General features: G+C 37.4%; 4 protein-coding genes across 4 annotated transcripts; 1 reads left to right on the top strand and 3 right to left on the bottom strand.

Moving 5' to 3' along the window:
* Window positions 1-39: 39 nt before the first annotated feature.
* Window positions 40-2,335, bottom strand: LOC135080726 (odorant receptor Or1-like). The gene is made up of 7 exons (XM_063975439.1): window positions 2,215-2,335; window positions 1,708-1,882; window positions 1,273-1,388; window positions 1,101-1,200; window positions 750-854; window positions 435-590; window positions 40-171 (listed from the first exon to the last, which is right to left on the bottom strand). Exons 1-7 carry the CDS (start codon window positions 2,325-2,327, stop codon window positions 115-117), a joined length of 822 nt encoding a protein of 273 aa, XP_063831509.1. The 5' UTR covers window positions 2,328-2,335; the 3' UTR covers window positions 40-114.
* A 1,300-nt stretch (window positions 2,336-3,635) lies between these two features.
* On the bottom strand, window positions 3,636-7,648 carry LOC135080725 (odorant receptor Or1-like). The gene is made up of 8 exons (XM_063975438.1): window positions 7,304-7,648; window positions 7,098-7,235; window positions 6,777-6,945; window positions 6,578-6,684; window positions 6,226-6,325; window positions 5,946-6,050; window positions 5,666-5,821; window positions 3,636-3,748 (listed from the first exon to the last, which is right to left on the bottom strand). Exons 1-8 carry the CDS (start codon window positions 7,642-7,644, stop codon window positions 3,683-3,685), a joined length of 1,182 nt encoding a protein of 393 aa, XP_063831508.1. The 5' UTR covers window positions 7,645-7,648; the 3' UTR covers window positions 3,636-3,682.
* A 7,954-nt stretch (window positions 7,649-15,602) lies between these two features.
* LOC135080724 (conserved oligomeric Golgi complex subunit 2) lies at window positions 15,603-18,401 on the top strand. The gene is made up of 6 exons (XM_063975437.1): window positions 15,603-15,810; window positions 15,900-16,127; window positions 16,255-17,101; window positions 17,190-17,395; window positions 17,589-18,034; window positions 18,116-18,401. Exons 1-6 carry the CDS (start codon window positions 15,733-15,735, stop codon window positions 18,387-18,389), a joined length of 2,079 nt encoding a protein of 692 aa, XP_063831507.1. The 5' UTR covers window positions 15,603-15,732; the 3' UTR covers window positions 18,390-18,401.
* A 353-nt stretch (window positions 18,402-18,754) lies between these two features.
* Window positions 18,755-20,936, bottom strand: LOC135080429 (DNA polymerase iota). The gene is made up of 2 exons (XM_063975063.1): window positions 20,792-20,936; window positions 18,755-20,695 (listed from the first exon to the last, which is right to left on the bottom strand). Exons 1-2 carry the CDS (start codon window positions 20,800-20,802, stop codon window positions 18,889-18,891), a joined length of 1,818 nt encoding a protein of 605 aa, XP_063831133.1. The 5' UTR covers window positions 20,803-20,936; the 3' UTR covers window positions 18,755-18,888.
* Between the last annotated feature and the right edge of the window lie 383 nt (window positions 20,937-21,319).

The following is a 21,319-nucleotide window of genomic DNA, read 5'->3' as shown; positions in this document are numbered from 1 at the left end:
AACTAAAATTATAGGAAACACTAATTATACAGTGTGACTAATGTACAAAGTCAACAGTAATTGTAGGTTTAATTAAAATTACTAAAGTTTTGCCACCGGCTTCGAGCGTTCAATTTATTTATTATTTGCTTGATTCAAGACGGCAAAATAAGAATATGAACAGCGTAGTATCTGAAAAATAAAAGGACACGATTAAAGTTTCGACGGATCATTTTAACTCAAATGTCGAAGCGGCAGATTTTTAAAAATCAAATATTCGAGAACCCGATCTTATCTATCCTTTCGTCGGGTTTCAGCAAATATCCTAGCTGTCCCATTGTGTCTTACCTATCTTCAAATAAAATTAACCTTTGATTAGTAGGTTTAGACTTGCAGCCCTTGCTACATGAATACCTAGATGACAAGGAGTTCGACGAAGTTAGGGCTTTACTAACCGAAACAAAAGTAGGCCTCGACAACGGAATGTAGTACCCAGCACGGAAGATGATGGGCCGCTTCATGCACTCCATAGCTATCCCCAAGGTGCTCCCGAAACGCCGGTCCTGCTCGTACCACTGGCTCGTGTATAGCGTGTCTCTGAGGACTTGGCTCTACAATTTCAGAAATAGTTACTTGCGCATTCATTAAACATGCAAGCGGTTAAAATTTACCTAATTTTTGTAAGAAGGAAGGAAACAGGGATTAATTTGACATTTTTTCTAGATACTAATAGACTTTATAATGTATTTTTAATGTTTAATATTCATTACTCTTTCGGTAAGTTCATTGCCACACCAGCAGTAAAGGTACAGCTGCGCCACCATCGTCACCAGGTAGTTCAGTGTGGAATAGAAGTGGAAGCTGTTCGGTGGCTCCTGGAAGTTAAAAAATCTTTAGGTTACTATTCTAGGAGCAGATTCTAGGTATTATTTTTCCTAAAGTAGTCATGACCATTGACCATGTCCGGACGGCTGGCTTATCGTTGAATTTTGGGACACGATGTACCTATGACGTGGGAGGGGTTTGTTGACATTCGTGTGAGATCGCGCAAATGCGCGGCTCAGCACACCGGTTAAATAATTGAAATGTTAAAAACTTACTTTATTTATGAAAGTACGTACTATAGTAATTCGGAAACCAATGATACAGATGATGGCGACAGTTCCGCTCATTTGAAAGAAAATGTTCACGTTGAACATATTTTCCACTAGTCCGACAAACCTGCGAAAATGATTAAAATACAAACAACGCATATTTTCACGAATTTTCTTAATGTGGGATTCTCTATCATACCTTATTACTGCTTGGTGTTGCTGAATGCATTCGTTGAGAATTTTATTGTTGTATTGTACCCGGGATTTTACTTCTTCAGCTTTCAAATTCTCAGACGAAGTTGCCACAGGTGGAATCTTGAAAAGAAAATGCGTCGCTGTATCTGACCATCAGATATCTACCATTAAATGCAGCCCTTACTTAATGGTTTCATGGTGTTGCCCCATGTCTTTGATAAGATCTAATTAATCTTAAAAGTGGTGAAAGACTCGGAATGAAGGTCTAAAATATTATCGCGGAGAAAATTCCAAGCATTTCTATTGCACTTGAGAATTTTGAGATTATTGACGGTTTCACGGAGAATCGTTAATCGATTTAAAAAAATATATTTCTTATGGCCTACCTAGTATAATTTCTCACTAATCGTCTTCAAAAATCTGCTAGCTAGAAGCCAACCTGTTTAATCTTCTCCGCGATGATTTCAAGTTGCGCAGACGCGAACGTGATCATAGAGACGGTCATGAAGTCGATGGTGAGGAATGTAGTGGCGCTCAAGTACACCGCGACCGCCTGGTACACGTAGCAGATGGTGTACACGTAGTCGGGACACATGGCCGGGTCTGCTGGCATCCTGAATGAAAAGATCATAAGAATCTACCACTAATTACTTAAGCTTAGGGAAATCAAAGAAAAATAATTTTGGTTACGATTTTGATTATTTTATTCGCGGCAGTGATCTGACAGCCCAGCCTAATCAGAAAAAATACATTGCTGGTCTGCTCTTGGTTTGCTTGCAGAGTTTTCCAAGAAAATGGACTCACCCAGGAATATGCAAAGTGCGAAACAAATCGAGCTCGTTGGGTCAAACTGTAGAATGCGTTGTCATAATTACCTAAACAAATACATTCTACCATACAAGGGTCTTGTATCACTTTGACAAACTATTAACTTTAATTCGCTTACCATATTTTGAAAGGAAAAACCCTTGGCCCACGGCTTTCCAACAAGGGCACCACAGCCCACTCTAAAACGTTACACGTAGCGCAAGTCATAAAAAACATGTACACCTGCCACATCTTCACAGCTTGTACGGCTAAAATCCTAGAATACAATCAACAAAATATATAGTTGAAAATCTATTAGGTACCTAACCTTAGAGCGCCTTGTTCTTGGTTCTTAATGAGATTTAACTTATGAGTAGTTAACGCTTAGCAGAACATAAGATTTACTTAGTTTTACTCTTGGGATTTAATATGGCGCCCGTGCATAATCCCCTTGGTGCATGCTTCTAAATTTTGGCGCCCAACATGGTGCACCATAATTGGTAATATGGTATCCAACCGTAATTGCTATTGAGATTCCCTCCAAACATGAACACAGCCCGATGTAAAAAACGGCAATATTTTCTACTGTTATTTCCTTTACATACTTACTACACCAATGAACTTGTTTCTTACTTACCTCTCATGTTTTGGTGTGTTCGTTGCAAAAATGTCGCTTTCCATAAATCTCAAAAGGCGAATCAGCCTAGTTTTGTTCATCACAAAAGTCGTCGATTTCAGACATAACGTAGCCTGTGTGAACAAGAGGTAGAAACCCTCCGAAGACTCCTCCAAGTCCCCCCAAACCACCCCCATGTAGATAAAATTGAATAATAAGAAAGTAAACTGCATAGAGAGTTGGAAACTCCGGTAAATTAAGTAGGGCACTTTATAGTTTTCTGGCAGCAACCAAAGCCCTAACATGGTAAGGGCCGTTTTTGGACGATGCAGAAATGTATGGGTCATCCTGGCGTGAAATAAACTTGACTCGGTCAATATCGAATCAAATTGACTATCGGTGTCGAGTTAAATGCTGACGACGAAGAACAATACCTACTTGGTATAGGATGTTCTGTAAAGGTTCATAACTAAAAACAATATTCATATTTTTGCAATTTAATGCTATGTGTTTTAATAAATGAGATAAACTTCTTACATAAATTAAACAATACAGAATACCTATTGATACCAGATCGATTGTTTTATGTTTTCAATACTACTATTATTTCTTTAAATTAATTTAGGAAAGAAAACTCATACAACTCAAAACATTTATTAAAAGTAGGTATACTTTCGTTATAAATTGGGATCCTACTTAATATTCTTAATACTCATACACTAATATTCTTCCTACAAATATCACGCTGTTTGTGTAATTATCGCACAAACTTTGCAAGTTTCAAAACTTAAATGGCAAGCAATATTCAGTTTAAATTATATGCTGCAGCTTTCTACAAAATAAACTACTAGTTTCTAGGATATACGTACTCGTATATGATTTAATTGCTGTTCTATCAGTGCTATTCTTCTGTCTTATATTACAATTTCATGAAAAAGTCTACTATTTAATTGCTTTTAAATATTATAAGTAATAATACTATGAAGCCTTCTTATTGTTGCTCTACCCTATTAGCTTGATTCAATACAGCGAAGTAAGAATAAGACATGCGAAGGACCTGTAAAAAGAAAACACAGTGTTTCAAACACAGTTTCTTAAGCAAAAACACAACATAGTGACTTAATAATAACGTTGGATGAACCCGTCGAAATTTTCAAGTGTAATACGCTGTTACGGCCAGCGTTTGTTTCATCAATGTTGAGTATACCTACCCTACATCTAACAGAAATATTGTTGCAAACATTTAACTGTCAGTTAAGATGAAACAGCTCTTTTTACATAGTTATTTAATTTTTAGCGTTAAGAGTCGCATCTCAAACTAATTTGAAAATTATAAATAACTTGAAAAAATCGAAATGCCTAAGGCGGGAATTGAACCCACGACCTTCCGCTTGCCGGGCGACTGCTCTTCCAACTGAGCTACTTAGACACTGGATGAACCCGTCGAAATTTTCAAGTGTAATACGCTGTTACGGCCAGCGTTTGTTTCATCAATGTTGAGTATACCTACCCTACATCTAACAGAAATATTGTTGCAAACATTTAACTGTCAGTTAAGATGAAACAGCTCTTTTTACATAGTTATTTAATTTTTAGCGTTAAGAGTCGCATCTCAAACTAATTTGAAAATTATAAATAACTTGAAAAAATCGAACTGCCTAAGGCGGGAATTGAACCCACGACCTTCCGCTTGCCGGGCGACTGCTCTTCCAACTGAGCTACTTAGACACTGGATGAACCCGTCGAAATTTTCAAGTGTAATACGCTGTTACGGCCAGCGTTTGTTTCATCAATGTTGAGTATACCTACCCTACATCTAACAGAAATATTGTTGCAAACATTTAACTGTCAGTTAAGATGAAACAGCTCTTTTTACATAGTTATTTAATTTTTAGCGTTAAGAGTCGCATCTCAAACTAATTTGAAAATTATAAATAACTTGAAAAAATCGAACTGCCTAAGGCGGGAATTGAACCCACGACCTTCCGCTTGCCGGGCGACTGCTCTTCCAACTGAGCTACTTAGACACTGGATGAACCCGTCGAAATTTTCAAGTGTAATACGCTGTTACGGCCAGCGTTTGTTTCATCAATGTTGAGTATACCTACCCTACATCTAACAGAAATATTGTTGCAAACATTTAACTGTCAGTTAAGATGAAACAGCTCTTTTTACATAGTTATTTAATTTTTAGCGTTAAGAGTCGCATCTCAAACTAATTTGAAAATTATAAATAACTTGAAAAAATCGAACTGCCTAAGGCGGGAATTGAACCCACGACCTTCCGCTTGCCGGGCGACTGCTCTTCCAACTGAGCTACTTAGACACTGGATGAACCCGTCGAAATTTTCAAGTGTAATACGCTGTTACGGCCAGCGTTTGTTTCATCAATGTTGAGTATACCTACCCTACATCTAACAGAAATATTGTTGCAAACATTTAACTGTCAGTTAAGATGAAACAGCTCTTTTTACATAGTTATTTAATTTTTAGCGTTAAGAGTCGCATCTCAAACTAATTTGAAAATTATAAATAACTTGAAAAAATCGAACTGCCTAAGGCGGGAATTGAACCCACGATCTTCCGCTTGCCGGGCGACTGCTCTTCCAACTGAGCTACTTAGACACTGGATGAACCCGTCTAAATTAAATAACTATGTAAAAAGAGCTGTTTCATCTTAACTGACAGTTAAATGTTTGCAACAATATTTCTGTTAGATGTAGGGTAGGTATACTCAACATTGATGAAACAAACGCTGGCCGTAACAGCGTATTACACTTGAAAATTTCGACGGGTTCATCCAGTGTCTAAGTAGCTCAGTTGGAAGAGCAGTCGCCCGGCAAGCGGAAGGTCGTGGGTTCAATTCCCGCCTTAGGCAGTTCGATTTTTTTTTCAAGTTATTTATAATTTTCAAATAAGTTTGAGATGCGACTCTTAACGCTAAAAATTAAATAACTTAATAATAACGACTCACAGCTACGAACGTCTGCCTAGACATGCCGATGTAGTGTCCGGCTCGAAGGACCATCGGGCGACTCATGCGCATCATGACGAAACGCAGGTCTCGCTTGAATTTCAGGTCTTGTTCGTACCATATACACTGGTATAGAACTGTGTGGAGGCCTTCGCTCTGTAACGATCAATGTTCATGTTTTTTCACCTACTAATAATCGAAGAATAAATAAGTTTTTTAAGCTAAGTAGGTATTGTTAATCAGGTACAGGCATGTGAATAATATAATTGTGTTGATTTACAGTAGCAGTTAACTCGTGCCCCGACCAACAGCATATGAACAGTTGACTCAACATCACGATGACGTATATCAGGATAGTAACGAACTGCAGACTGCGCACTTCTTGCTGCAAAATAAAAAAAACGTTGGCATTTATTATTCTAGTTTAGATATTGAGCTGAAAAAAAAACCTTTTATTCCATTTTGATCAAAGGATACCAAAGTGTCGCCTGGAATACTCTGATATCCTGGGACATCAAAGTGGAATAGACCATGCAAAAATATAACTGTTATCCACTTACAGCCAGAATGTTTAGAGCGCTCATGCAGGTGACGCCTACGTCCCCGGTGAGTTGGAACAGCAGGTACCAGTGATACGTGTCTTCGACTAGCTGAGTGAATCTGTCAGAGACAAATTAAGACATGGATTACCTCCTTAAGTACTGTCATCATAGATGATTAATTTACCCGCGAAGACGCGCCCCACCATTCTTCCGCTAATGTTTGAGTGTTATCCGTACTCGCTACAACTACTTACAACAATAACGCACTACAATAATGACGCTCGGACTGCTCAGATCAAACTCCCCGCACACCCCTCGACCAAAAGTTGGTGGGGCGCGTCTTCGTGCTAAGTACGAGGTAGGTACTTACGTCACAACAGCCTGATGTTGAATAACGCACTCCACGAGAATCTTGTGATTTTTTTCATAGATTATTTTACGTTCACTTTCTTTCAATCTATGTTGTACTGGCGATATCTATAAATCGGAGGAGAAGTCGATAATCCGCTAAGAACTATTTTACGAAACTTCAAGATTTACCTAATTTAAAGATATAACAATATACTTACACTCAAAATCTTGTCCTTGATGATTTCGACCTGAGCGCACCCGAAGATTACCAAAGAGAGAGCCACACTGTCTACCCCAAAGTACATGTAGGCGCTCATGCAAATGGTGAGCAGTTGGAAGGCGTACCCAATTTCGTACTGGGGTGAATCGTCTGGAGACACTGGCATCCTAGAATTCATCATAATTATGGCTAACTTCAGAATTGCGAGGGTAGGGCGAACAAGTGGACTGCAGAGGTAAGACTACATAAATAGCTGCTGATGTCATCCAACTAATTGCATAGGTAGGTAAGTAGGTATTAATAATTTTCGTAAACCTACCACATATCAAAGGGGAATTTCCGAGGACCAGTTTTTTGGAGCATCGGATGAACGACCCAGATCGTGCACACGATTTGGGAGCTGATCATGAACGCTAGCAAAAATCTTTTGATCCTTGCAGCTTGCGTCTTGAGGATCCTACAAAAATACGGCTTATTGTTTAAATTATTTCAAGTTAATTTGAGAACATTGGCTTCGCGACATACTCTTCATGAACACGAGATTGCGGCAAAAAGACTTCAGACCCCATTTGCTTCAAAAGTTCTCTGAGGTTGTCAATATTCACGTGAAATATCGTTATCTTCAAACAGAGGCATGCTTGTGTGAACAGCAAGTATGAAGGCTGCGACACCGCCTCCAAATCCCCCCATATCTGCGTGATGTAGATCGTTTGAAAAATCAGAAATAAGTATTGCAATGTCAACATAAATATTTTGAACAACTTTCGCGGCAAAGTCTCGTCAACAGGAGGCATCCATACTCCCAAAAATTTCATTACAAACTTCGCTCGACTCAGGAATAGGTCTTCGGAATTGAAGGTAGCCATTTTACTCAACCGGCACTCTTTCTGGTGTTGTCAAATAAAATGATACGGAATAATATTTACCCCTAAATGTGAAAGGGTTCTATTATGTCGTTATCAACCGTTTAATTCATTACGCTGGTAATTTTCTCAAATAGGCTAATAGACAGTAAATTGCTGTTGATATTGCCTAAGTGGTTTTTGTAATTTGAATCAATATTGTCGATAATTGTTGGGTTGCATTGTTTTAACTACAGCAGTTAGATCAGGTAAATGTAAGTACATACGAAATAAACAACACAAGTTATATTAAACAGTACTGTACCGTTATTCGAAGCCTTTATAATGAGAGTAGTGTCTGTCTTTTCCTGTTTGAGTACTAGTTTTGACGTATAATCTGCCCACGTGACTTCCGCTCCGGTCCCCCACCGCCTAAGCACGCCTCAATTAGCGACACTAGCGCCACCAACGGTAGCTCGAAACTAGGTTTCGATATTCTCGCCATTGGTGTTTTAGTTCCCGTTCGAGACGGTCGTAGAATTAGCTCCGCTAGTTCGCGACCCATCTCACAGGTACTAGTCGTGACGTGATTCAGGTAAAATGTTACCATCATAATGTAAGTACTTCTAAATTATTATGTACTGGCTGAAAACTTATAAAAATTACTGTGATTACTTATTTCGCAGTTTAATTTATTTTTACAACGGTGTTACCGTTCGGGGGTAGATTGCATTCAATCTAACTCAGTGAAATTTTTAATAATTATCTTTCTTCTCTAGTAATACTTGTACCTAACGGTATTCCGTTAGACGTGTTTTAAAAGTAACATTACTTTTTAGCAATGTTTGTTTCTAACGGTTTTTCGTTACATGTTTTTAAGCTAACTTTTCTTCTTAGCAATGTTCGTACCTGACGGCGTGTTCCGTTAGATGTGTTTTAAAACTAACATTCCTTTTTAGCAATGTTTGTGCCTAACGGTTTTCGTTAGATGTGTTTTAAAACTAATATTCCTTTTTAGCAATGTTCATTCCTAACGGTATAACACTCCTTTTTAGCTGTGTTTGTTCCTAAGGGTTTTCCGTTAGATGTCTTTATTTTCAAAAGGAAAGAGGAAATATTATGTCCACGTGCAGAAGAGGAGCAAGAGTTGGCGTAGAGGTCAAATCAAAGGATGGTGTGGTGTAATGTGATAGTCGCAAGATGTGATTGCTTGCTACAATAAGCTGTAAGTACCAACTTACCAATACCATTTCAGACATACGAATTCCATCGGACGGATTGTGTTGATTTATAAATCAACAAAATAAATAAACGGTAAACTACCGTTATCAATATGCATCCGGGGAAAGTATGAAAACTTCCACTAGGTAGGGTAGCGTACCGACGTACCTATCCTACCGCCATTATGGAAGTCTAACGCATGGCTTATAACCCAAGAGTGAAGTGTGCAGTTTGTCCTATTAGGATACGGTACGTAGGTATAATAATACCTTTGTGGTTTTCTTAAACTATGATTTCAGGAAAACGCTATGCTGTTACTGTGTAGATAAACAGTGCGTCTGTGTAATAAACGGTGAAGGAGATACGCAGTTTATTTGATGCTAGCGGCGTCTGGAAATTTTTTCGGCAGCAATACGATCGCAACTCTGCTCCGCAGATCGATCTGAGATTTCGTCTTATGCTAAATACCTACCTACAGTGGAAAACTCAAACTGGCTACTCGGCAAGCTAGATGGCAGTGTAACCAAAGCGCAGCAGCATAATCCTGTAGCGAGGGTAAGTTCTCTTGGAGCAAACAGGGAAAAACCAGGAGCCAGAACCTTTTCTCCCTCATCCCACCGGGATAGGAGAAAACTCAAACACTCAAGTAGTTTCATATTGAGCCAGGCAACGCCGCTCATTTTTATTTATGTCGAGAGGTCTTAGTAGGGCATTGGTCCAAACCCTCTTGTTATCCCTCATCCCACTGGGATAGGAGATAGAGAATCGGACTCAAATCATTACATTTCGAGCCGAGCAACCTCGCTCATTTTTATTTACGTCGAGAGGTCTTAGAGCATCGCTCTAAACCCTCATGTTATCCCTCATCCCACTGGGATAGGAGATTACCCAAAGAGAAACGGACTCAAATCATTACATTTCGAGCCGAGCAACCTCGCTCATTTCTATTTACGTCGAGAGATCTTAGGGCATCGCTCTAAACTGTCATGTTATCCCTCATCCCTCTGGGATAGGAGATTACCCAAAGAGAATCGGACTCAAATCATTACATTTCGAGCCAAACAACCTCGCTCGTTTGTATTTGCGGTTCAAAGACATGAGGGCATCGTCCTAAACTAAATCCTCATAATTTTGAAGAGTTATAGAACCCAAACGCCTTATTCCACGGCAAACGAAAATAAGTAAAGTTGCCGGGTAGACATGAGGGCTTCGCCCTAAATCCGCATAACTATAAAAGGTTCTGAAATTCTATTTTGCACGGCAAAATTAAAGTGATGTTGCAGGGAGGACATGAGGGCATCGCTCCAAATCCTCATAATTTTCAAGGGTTATGGAACCCTAATTAAAATGCTTTATTTCATGACAAAAGTAAGCTATTTAAGACCTGCCATGGATAAAAGGTGGAGACAGAGATCATGAGATTACGCAAAAATGACTCGATTCGTGTCAGTTTGGCTTATTTCATTACTGCCGAGATGATACGAGGGCATCGCCCTAAACCTTCAGAATCTTGAAGGATGTTAATTAATCGGGGCCGCAGCTATGCGCTCTGAATTTTTGGTACCGAACAGTTAACGCCTGGAGAAATTAAATAAACTTAAGCCTTTATGCAGCCTCTGCATAGTAAAGTTACAACTATTGACCTGATAGTCTTTTAAATAAGGTTATACATCCATAGACTCTTGGCGGGTACCACAAAGTACTGAATACTAAAATAAGTATTTTTCTGCCTATACATACCTATAGTACACCGACAGACTCATGCAAATGTTCTGACGGCAATTGATTCGCACAGAAAGAGTCGCGACATTCGCGCCCTTACCTATTGGACGACTTCATTCTGGGGTAACTCAGGACCCATCCTTGCTTCGGGGTCAGATAAAACCCATGCCCCTATTGTAATAAAAGCATACAAGTCTGGATAATAAACACAATGAAGTCGGTCCTTACCTATATAAAATAAATAAACAAAATAATAACAGTCTTACAAACTAGTAACAGTAAAAGGTGAACTCCATAAATACAAAATGGTCTAACCGAGTCTCGGTTACCAAAAACATGCAGATCAAGTCACGTAACGTTACAAATCCTAAAGCATTGGCTCTTCTCATGTTATAACACTACAATTCATGATTTGCGTGAGGCAAAGAGCATTTTAACCGCCAACTTGAGGCGCTCATGGCACCCAATACCAAGTACTTATGATCCACAATAACCAAAAGTATGAAGCTTATCTGAGCTTAAAACAAATTGGACACGCTGCATGGTAACGCATTTCGCAATTGAATTTCACTGTACAACGAAAACAGTGACTTTAGTAAACCGTACTTACTAAATATATATTAAACCGCGCAGGTTTACCTACTATAATTTGTTATTTTCTCATTTACACAAGCCATTACATTCGTTGGAGAAAAGATTGCATACCAAAAGTCACACAAGTCTTCAGTCTCTTAACTGAACTTTCCGTGTGCCCTATTATAGTGTCAATGACTACGTCTAGTCTACTTAATTTAAGTAAATAAATATAATTTATTATTAGTGTCATAATATGACACCATGTCATATTGCTAATTCGACCTTTTGTGCACCTCTGTGGTACAACAAAAATTGTCGTATGAATATGAACGACTTTTACGAGGAATTAAGGGAATAAATAAAAACCTTCAGTCCAAGAAAGTAATTTAACTCCGATTTTTCCAATTATCACTGTGACCTTAGGGTCACACAGAAGTACATAAACATGGTTGGAATTAATTTTGGATAATTGTGCCGCACTCTTAAGCTCTTTGCTTGGGGCCGAAAGTCCTTCGCCTACCTACATGGTACAATTTACAAAATTCGTATTTGATGTGATTTAAATCCATCAATCATTATACTGTAACGAAGGTAGTCACAAGCAAAATGTTGTGGCACAAACAACTGTTTACGAGTTAGCTTGTTTTAAGTACAACAGCCTCGTGAAATATTCTAATACCTACCCGACTCGCTAGGTCAATAAAGTAATTTGTCTCTGCTGACTATTGTCACAAAAATTAGTACTTACCTACCTACTGGCAACTTAGGTATGTACACTTCAATGAATCATGAGTGACATTGGCGATGATATAAAACTTTGTGTTACACAAACATCATTACATAAATATTTTTACATAAATATTATTAGATCATGCAAATGAGCGATCGTCCAACGGCATTCAGGGTGACGAAAATAAATCATTCGAAATTAAATCCGATGCCCACCCTAAGGGCCTTGATGAAACCTGATAAGGTTTAGATCGGCTACGAAACTATCATTTAATTCTAGCTGTGCTTGCGACTTCGTCTGCATAACTTTTCCCGCTTTCGCAACATTCTTATTGATGCTCCGCTACTATTGGTGGTAGAATGATGTAACGTAAGTGCGCCTATTAACGACCCCCCAAAATTTGTATTCTATTACCGCCCTATTTTTCTTTCTTTCATAAAAGACATAATAACAGGTTCCAGAAAACACGTTACCTAAAAAATATCTAGATATGTTTATTGACTATCAAAACGATTAAAGTTTGTGTTCGTAAATAACCAGTAAACGGAGTTATTTGACATTAAATGGGACGCGCCCGCAACGGATGCACTTTTCATACTGACGCGCTCCCAGCTACTTAAGGTGCACCTTGTTATTAATTAGAGATTTTAACACATTTAAAATAAGTATACCAACACGTTTTTGCATAACAATATTAATTCGTACTTTAGTTTCCTTAATAAACCTTCAATATAGCCCTCCCGCTGTATTTTTGTGGCTTAAATACAATTTTAAATAAGGGCGGTAATAGAAACACTTTTAATAATTTGGTTCCTAATAACGACCCATGGCGTTGTTAGAATTTTGATAACGTTTTTTATTTTACTATTTATATCTTTAATTACGCATTTAACCTCCATTTTGTTATCTTGATCGATTCATAATAATATTTCACATAATTAAATCAATTAACGCCATATGTTAATTGTCATAGGTTTGGCATAAAACTGCAATGAACATTAAAGAATATCTCTAATAATGTATGACAATAGATTTTATAAAAACCTGTTAAATTCTAATTAGTACCTATTTGATATAAAATAAAACCTAATAAAAATGACACTTCACTGATCACGTCTTCATTAAAGTAGATATTTTAGCTGGTTACTGTTTTTTTTTACGGTCGCTAATAGAATAAAGTAATATTCATACTTAATTCTATTACCGCCTCATAACTATAACGCCACCTGCGAAGACTTATAAGCCTTTATTTTGTATATAACTAACATTTATGACATGACACCAAACCAATCATGCGTTATCACAACTACTATGTAACTTTTTAAGATCTTTTGAATCATAAAAAAATAATTTAAAATAATTATACAGACAGTGTCCAATTGTCCATAGTTTAAATTAAAATACACAATTACACACAATTAAAATCAATCAAAAACTAATTAAAAATTATAGTCAAATTAAAAATAGATATAAAATATGAAATGAAAATTAAATTTTATTAAAACTCAAATACAGTTTAAATAATGACCCCCACTACTCACTAGAACACCGGGTACCGCGTAATCAAGTATAATAGAGGAATTTATTATTTTACTATTTCTGCTTGATTATTTATTTATTTTCGAGAAGCGTGCCTTTTCTCTTTTAATACTAAAAAAAAAATAACTTGAAAAAAAAAAAAACTAACTAAAACTAAAATCAAAACAAATTTAACTTCAAAAAATCAAGTGGTTCCCGAGCCTCTGAGTGGGAATCGAACCCGTGCCTCTTGGAATATACCCAATTGAAGAGCAATATTCTTAGCGGTCGGTAATAGAAACAGAAAAAACGTTAATAGAAACACACCTCGTCTATAGGTCGGTAATAGAAACAACTGCTTTTTCAGATTAAATTGCTATTTATTAATTATTGTGTGATTATATACTCATTGTTACTACTTGAATTCAAAGATTACTTCATCATTGTTATAAATAAATTAAAGTGTATTTTCCATCACCACGTCTTATATCTAATTTTCTAACGTTTATCCGAAGTCAGCTTAAACTGGCGGTAATAGGCGCATTTACGTTAATTATGATTTTATAGCATTCGTGGTTAAAGGACTCCAACTTCTTCAGCCCTATAACATTATTATCATAATTGTAATTACAATAATACATAATTACATATTATTATTAAGATTGCTCTGAATTAAGCTGGTTGACTAACCGTCAATAAGCTGATCTAGCTAACAAGTTATCACTGTTAGCCCTAAAGATAATGGTCGCACAGTCCTACCACAGCACCGACGTTGGTAAACCGCAAAGTTTACTAACTTTGTACTAGGAAAGTTTGTATCATTATAAATTTTATCAATTCCGACTCAAACTTCGCTATCCCTAGCGAACAGCGATAACGCGGAATACTCAGACAATACAAAAGTATCGTACCTATACATAGCCGGCTAGCTATTGTCACCTATTCATTACACCGTCCACCTAGGCTACGGTCCCGTAAAGGTTTATAAATATTAAAATCTGATCTGATACCTAAATGTGGGAAATGTTGGAGATCATCAAACGCCCGCTATCGGCAAGCGACTTTAACTGTACCAGTGAATATTCTTATCCATACCTAATAATTATTCACTCTTACCGAAGCTTACATATTTCATCCAATGGTCTGATAATGTGAGTGAAGGTGAACGTAGCTTTTGAGCCTTTTACATGACGTAAAGTAACCGATAGTTCATTATTACGTAGTTAATAAACGATCCATTAAACGTGAATTTACGGAGATGCAGATGCAGTGGTTGCATTCTGTAAAATATTTTAATGTACCTGCACACAGTACATTACCACTCGGTAGACAGATAAGCGTATCCACCTAAATATTCAACAACTAATTCATAACATTTCTCACTGATCAATGTCTTATTCTTAAATTGATCACATTGGCGATTACACAGCGCCACCAGGAGATAATAGACACGTCTCTCATTATAAAGGCTTCGAATAACGGTACAGTACTGTTTAATAGCGACGTTTTACCTGAAAATAAAACGTTTATTAAACATACTTACCTTATTCGAAGCCTACTTTTTAAATCTACCTGGTGTCATAAAACACAATGGCGAGAATATCGAAACCTAGTTTCGAGCTACCGTTGGTGGCGCTAGTGTCGCTAATTGAGGCGTGCTTAGGCGGTGGGGGACCGGAGCGGAAGTCACGTGGGCAGATTATACGTCAAAACTAGTACTCAAACAGGAAAAGACAGACACTACTCTCATTATAAAGGCTTCGAATAAGGTAAGTATGTTTAATAAACGTTTTATTTTCAGGTAAAACGTCGCTATTATTCCATTATTTTTGTGTTTTTATAAAAGATTTAACTATTTATAGTAATAATTAGGGATTTTCTCATATATTCTGTACTCATACTCCCAAACCTCCCAAACGCGATCTCATGCAACCAAAGAAGTTTTTTAAAACACAACTTTAATCCCGCCAATCCGGAGACAAACATAAAAATGACAGCGTTTTATTTCTTCTTTTACCATAATTCGTCTCTTTTTAGTTTTTAAAAACAACTTGATTAAAACAACATTATATAACATTATGTACACATAAATCACAATATTTCATTATTTATTTATGTTTTTAAAAGGTTATCAATTTATGATTAGTATTTAATTACAATCGGGTGTAAGGTGTATCGTGTATCCGAACGGAGAGAAACTGACGTGTCAATGTGTCAACTTGCCGTCAATTAAATGTCAAAATGATCGCCGATGAGAGCGATCTAAAATTTGTAATTAATTTATTTTAAAACGATTTATCTCAACAATGGTGCCTTCATAATAAAATGCTAATTATCTGCTAAGTATGGAGAGTAATAATGTCGAGTTTACACTGCCGCCGGCCCCGCGGGGGCTGTGCTTCGACCGTAATGATTTCGTCAAGGTACTTTCTTCATTTTTACTCTAACACACACAGCTATTTTCTCTATTTAAGTTTATATCGTATCGTGAACATATTGGGCTTCATTCCAGACAAATTTCTCCGTGGATAACTTCTTGGCGGATCATCAAAACGTTGCTTCGTTGGAGACTATGCGCGATGACCTGGGTGTGTACTTGAAAGTCCTCCGGCTGGCTATGATAGAGCTGATCAACAAGGATTATGCGAACTTCGTTAACCTGTGTGCAACACTCATCGGGTTCGATAAAGCCATCGTTAAAGTTCAGGTGCCACTAGGACAGTTGAATGAAGAAGTATTGGTGAGTCATTGAGATTAATTGATTCTTTCAATTACTTATTATATCTATATCACTAATGTTTATTAATATAAATCTTACTATCTAAAATATTATATTGAGATTAAATTTATATTTATTTATCTTTCAGAGTGTAAAACAATGCCTGGAAGAAGCAATGAAAGAGTTATCTATGTGGTTGAGCCAGAGACATGCGTTACAGAAGAAAAAGCAACTGTTGAAGTACTACAGCCAGGCTTTGAACTGTCTAAAAACATTGGACAACATCCTCAAAAATATATCTGACAAGAAGAAACACGAACAGATAATTTTGGCTGATCGGGCTGTAATGCAATACAATCAACTCAAATTTTCCACATCAAAATGTGAAAATTTGCTAAAAAATGAACATAAAATTTTATACAATGAAGTGGGTGGGAAGATAGTGCAAGCATTAAATGAATTACTGTTCCAATTTTGGAATGACAATGATGAGGAGAATCTATTAAAAACATTCATCACATTAGCTTCATTAGATCGTGTTACGGAAACTGAAATGCTTATTAGAAAACAAGCAGTTGCACCGTTACTGCAAGACATCATAAACGAATCTTCATTACAAAGGAGTAGAGAAGGCTTACAAGGAATATACAGCAGAGTTCTAGAACTTTTAGACACAAAACTAAAGCTGTTATTAGCAGTCACACAACATTCCAAGCTGACATTTCTTGTAAAGAAATTTAGATTTCTAGTAAACTGCTTTTGGTGTGAGGTTGAAAGTAGGTTAGAGGTCAATCTAGCGTCAATATTTGCTCCTGGGAATCCTCAAGTTTTTTATCAAAGATACAACGAAAGCATTCAGTTTATTAGAAAGTTAGAAGAGTGTTGTGCCACACAAGAAATGGTGAAGTTTATGCGTGATACTGCAGAGTATAAAAGTTTCCAGCGAAGATGGAATCTTCCAGTCTATTTCCAGATACGGTTTCAAGAGATTGCAGGTGACAAACATAAACTGCACTCAATATAATAATATGCCTATATCTTAAAAATTGCTTGAAATCTAAATAGTAACTATTCTCTCTACAGGAAATTATGAAGCAACACTACAGAACAGCCCAACAACAGTCAACGCTGATGGTTTTTTGCTAAAAGAAACGTACAGCTGTTGGAAAGCAGTGGAAGACTGCTGGGCAGATGGAGTGTACATTGAGGCATTGGCACACAAATTCTGGAAACTGTCTTTACAACTGTTATCTCGATATGCCACTTGGGCTGAAAAATATTGTACACAGGTAAATAATTTTCAAAGTACCCATTTTAATAGAGAGAGAGAGATCTCAAAAATTACATCAATGTCAAAGTACCCAGGATAACATTGATGTAATTTTTGAGATCTCTTTATAGTGATAAGACTGCCTAAATTGTACTCTTTTCTTTTTTGTATTCTATGGTGTACTGGTGTCAAGTGTTTTTATTATTTTACAGAAGTCTTCTTCCCCAAAACTGGAGACAGCTAGTTTGAATAAAATTCTGATTGAAAATTGTTTTATCATTTATGTGGATACTCAGACACTACTCCAAAGACTACCACAGTTTTTACAAATAGCTGAAAGCAAAATCACTGTGGACAATAAAGACCTTTTGAGGCAAAGTTTGAAGCCATCTGAGAATGTTTTGAAAGGCACAAAAGAAAAGATAAAAGAATGCATTGTTACAGAATTGTTTGAATATTTCAATGTTCAGTTGAAACAAGTTAGTGACATACCAAGATTGTACAGGAAGACCAATCGCAGTGTTCCATCAAAGCCTTGTGTGTATATAGATGTAGTTTCGAGGGCGATTGATGAATTTAACAATGATGCGACGAAAAGGCTGGATAATGCATTCTTAGTGGAAGTGTATGAAGCTTTATTTAATACAATGACTGTCTCGTAAGTATTGCGGTTTTGTACTTTTAATAATGTTCAATATATTTTTTGCAAGACTTAAAATGATTGTTTTTTGTTTTGTAGCTATTACAAGTATGTGGAAGACGTCTTGACATCGGTGCAGAAAACAGAGGAGTCCCTAAGAAGACTGAAACAGATTCGGGAGAAGACGTCGCAGCAAAATGCCGATAGTGCCGGCGTCACCGACGGCGACAAGATACGTCTACAACTCAACGTCGATGTACTTTCTTACGCCAAGATGGCGGAGGCTCTACATCTGAATGTACATAGTGTGCACAAGTATACAGAATTATATTCTATGGTCACTGAAGCTGTAAAAAATATAGATATTAAATGATATGCCAAGTTAGGTTTTGTTTCTTTTCAACAGTGACCCTAGAGTAGGGACAGTACCTACTTGGGTTATGTGTCTTGCCAGGTGTAACAATGTGGAACAACACAACTGTCTAAGGCGGTTATCACACTGCGCCGCGCTCCGCCGCGGAGCGCGTGATTTTCATATAAAAAATCACGCGCGCGGACGCGTTGTCAGTGTGAAGTGCCGCGCGTGTTTCCTATACAAACTGACTTGCATACAATAATTAAATCTGTTGTCCCGCGCGGCGCAGTGTGATAACCGCCTTAGAGTATGAAACAGAGTTATGTATAGTGTATAGAACCTGTAACTGTTATTAACATTTTTAACTGTGTTCATATTTAGAAGTGCTAATAAAAACAAAGTTTTTTTTTAACATAAACATGTATTTGATCAGTTGAATAAAAATTGTATGATTTGAAAAAATAGAAACCATTCACTTATCACTTAAAATAATTAACAAGATAAAATCTTACTAATACTATTTGTGTGGAACAAAATATTTCAAGATTGTGTTCGGTTTTGCTTTGTTCATTGTTCTTGGACTACTTCTCTGTACTTCTGAACTGGAGGGGTTTTTCCACATCGCCTTGAGTTCCTGCTGCATTTCATCTGGGAGGGCATTGAAGACCTCCTTGTCAACGTAACTGGGACAGTCATCACAGTTGCCCCCCTCTGCCACATCCTTCATTGAGTCTGATGCATCTGATAAATTGTCCTTTGCAGGACTGGCCCTGGGTGTCAAAGACCTATCTCTAGAATTAAGTCTCAACTCCGACACTTTCTCCAGCTCCTTAGAATTTAATCTCAACTCCCCCACTTTTAACTTGCTTGGGGATGCAACTTCTTCCTTAGCCAGACATCTCCTCTTTGCAATCCACGTGACCTTCTTAGGCTTTTTCGGAGAAGGCTCCACTTCAGCATCTGATAGATCTGTGGTGGTGCTACTACTGGGTGATGCTACTGAGTAATCCATAGACGAAGCTGACGTGTCACAGTCGTTTTGTAAGTTGAGCACTGACTGCACAGAGATGTCATTCATCAAGTAATTCACTATGGAACTCCTTCCAGTCATACGCTCTTGGAACTTAGTGAATGCTAGACCTACAAGTGTTAAATGGAATGGTTTAGACAAGTCAATTAACTTGTTAAATAATCTCATTATTATAGTCATAAGTTTCTGCTGGCCGGCATCAGTAACGGTGAGCGTGCCACTGGTTATCGTGAAGATTGAAGGAGAAATCTGGCACTGCCTTGATTCCCGGTGACTGCTCAGCCGTTTAGCATCCTTCTTCCTTAGTGTGACTCGAAGTGAAACTGGTATGCGACCATCTTCCCTCACTAGCACCAAGAGCCTCTGCAGTAGTGCTGAGAATTTGTCTTCCACCTCACTCTTGACACTGACAGTCTTGAAGCTGTCTTCCAAGCCTATGCTTTGAGGCTTCCCGGTCTGTTTCACTGGAGTGTTATCTTCCCCTATACTAAGATTTTTCAGTCTTACTGCCATGTCACTACTGAAGTTCTTTTTCAGTACTTCCAATGAAGCTTGTTGCAAATCGCTTACCGATATGATGTTGTGAGATATAAGAGTTTCAGTGGTCTTCGAACCAATGCTTGGAATGCATCGAACACTCTGTAAAGTAGACATGAAGTCTGCTGCATTCTCAGGAAGTATAGTTGTTTGGTCATTAGGCTTATGTAACGGACAGACCAGTTTGGCCAGCAATTTGTTATGTGCAATACCAGCACAAGTCGTAAATCCTAAATCGTCAAAAAGCTTTTGCCTTATGTCACTTGCAATTTGTGATGCTATTTTCAGTCTAGTGTGGCAGCCGCATGGACATTCCATACTCATTTCATTGTAAATGTGACCGACCAAATTATGCTCCCCGCTTGAAACTTTCTCCTGCACTAATTTTGTGACATCAATGAAATTCTCGTCCATACCCAACTTCTCTACCGGGCATTTCCAGGTAAGTAGAACCTCGAATATCTTATTAGAAGCTGCTCTGTAGTTGTGTAAATCTTCTCCACTAACAAGTTTCAAATTGGGACATAGTTTTACCGCGTCCGTAACAAGCATGCATTTCTGGACTCCGTAGTTCCTGGCTTCGTAATTGCTGGTCACGACGATGTTTTTCTGTTGGATGCCCAGCGGCACGGCACGCAGTTCGGGGTTTCTAAGCATCTCCACTTGAGCGTAAAAGCAGTCTACGTCGATGTGTATAATACTTCGAGAATGGTCGTTGTCCACGTAGCTGCAAGTAGAACTACTTGACTGCATGATCCTGTGGAATTTTGGGTTGTTTAGTCATAATTTACTTTGTTCTGACTTAGTTTACCTGTTGAGATCTGAAGCGGTCTAGTACTCGGTAATAACTTACGTATCGTCCATATCGGTATCATTGAAAGATGGAATATATTCAAAAGTGTTTGTATATGAAAAATAACTTTGTAATTATCGTTTTTATTTCATAAATCTCAAAATATTGATATTTTCTATTGGACGATCACGACACATCAACAGAGTTGATGTTACCAGACTAAAAAAAGAATTCCCTCGTTTTTTTATTTATTTTACCGTTTGATTTATTTTCGGTGAAAACAGACGAAACAAGGGAGTTGTTATGAGTTAATGATGGCATATGAAATATTGCAATCAAGCAATGTTGTTTGTTTGTCTTGCGTAAAGAAGTGTGAGGAGGTGTAAGCTGAATATGCCCAAAATTCCAAATCAAGCTTAAGGAAGGTTGCTAGTTTTATTAAAATTGATATTATTATCTTCTTTATTAATTTTTCTTTCTTATTTTTAATTTTTTCTTTTTACAATGTAATTATCAAAAAATAAAAATACATTATAAAAACAAAAATCTTAAAAATAGTTAACCCGCTGGCAGCGGAGCAGGGCCCAA

Source organism: Ostrinia nubilalis, chromosome 18, assembly GCF_963855985.1.
Source record: "Ostrinia nubilalis chromosome 18, ilOstNubi1.1, whole genome shotgun sequence".
In the NCBI taxonomy this organism is placed as follows: Eukaryota; Metazoa; Arthropoda; class Insecta; order Lepidoptera; family Crambidae; genus Ostrinia; species Ostrinia nubilalis.
Note: the sequence above shows the minus strand (reverse complement) of the source record. Positions and strands in the feature narration are given on the sequence as shown.

Coding starts and splice junctions, on each gene's coding strand:
- LOC135080726 (XM_063975439.1), bottom strand. CDS start 2,327: ATGTGGCAGGTGTACATGTTTTTTATGACTTGCGCTACGTGTAACGTT. Junction 1,389..1,707: donor TCGCGGAGAAGATTAAACAG/GTTGGCTTCTAG, acceptor TTTCTTTTCAAG/ATTCCACCTGTGGCAACTTC. Junction 172..434: donor CGAGGCCTACTTTTGTTTCG/GTTAGTAAAGCC, acceptor TTTATTTTTCAG/ATACTACGCTGTTCATATTC.
- LOC135080725 (XM_063975438.1), bottom strand. CDS start 7,644: ATGGCTACCTTCAATTCCGAAGACCTATTCCTGAGTCGAGCGAAGTTT. Junction 5,822..5,945: donor GGCACGAGTTAACTGCTACT/GTAAATCAACAC, acceptor TGATCGTTACAG/AGCGAAGGCCTCCACACAGT. Junction 3,749..5,665: donor CTAGGCAGACGTTCGTAGCT/GTGAGTCGTTAT, acceptor TTCTTTTTACAG/GTCCTTCGCATGTCTTATTC.
- LOC135080724 (XM_063975437.1), top strand. CDS start 15,733: ATGGAGAGTAATAATGTCGAGTTTACACTGCCGCCGGCCCCGCGGGGG. Junction 17,102..17,189: donor ACGGTTTCAAGAGATTGCAG/GTGACAAACATA, acceptor TTCTCTCTACAG/GAAATTATGAAGCAACACTA. Junction 17,396..17,588: donor CTGAAAAATATTGTACACAG/GTAAATAATTTT, acceptor ATTATTTTACAG/AAGTCTTCTTCCCCAAAACT.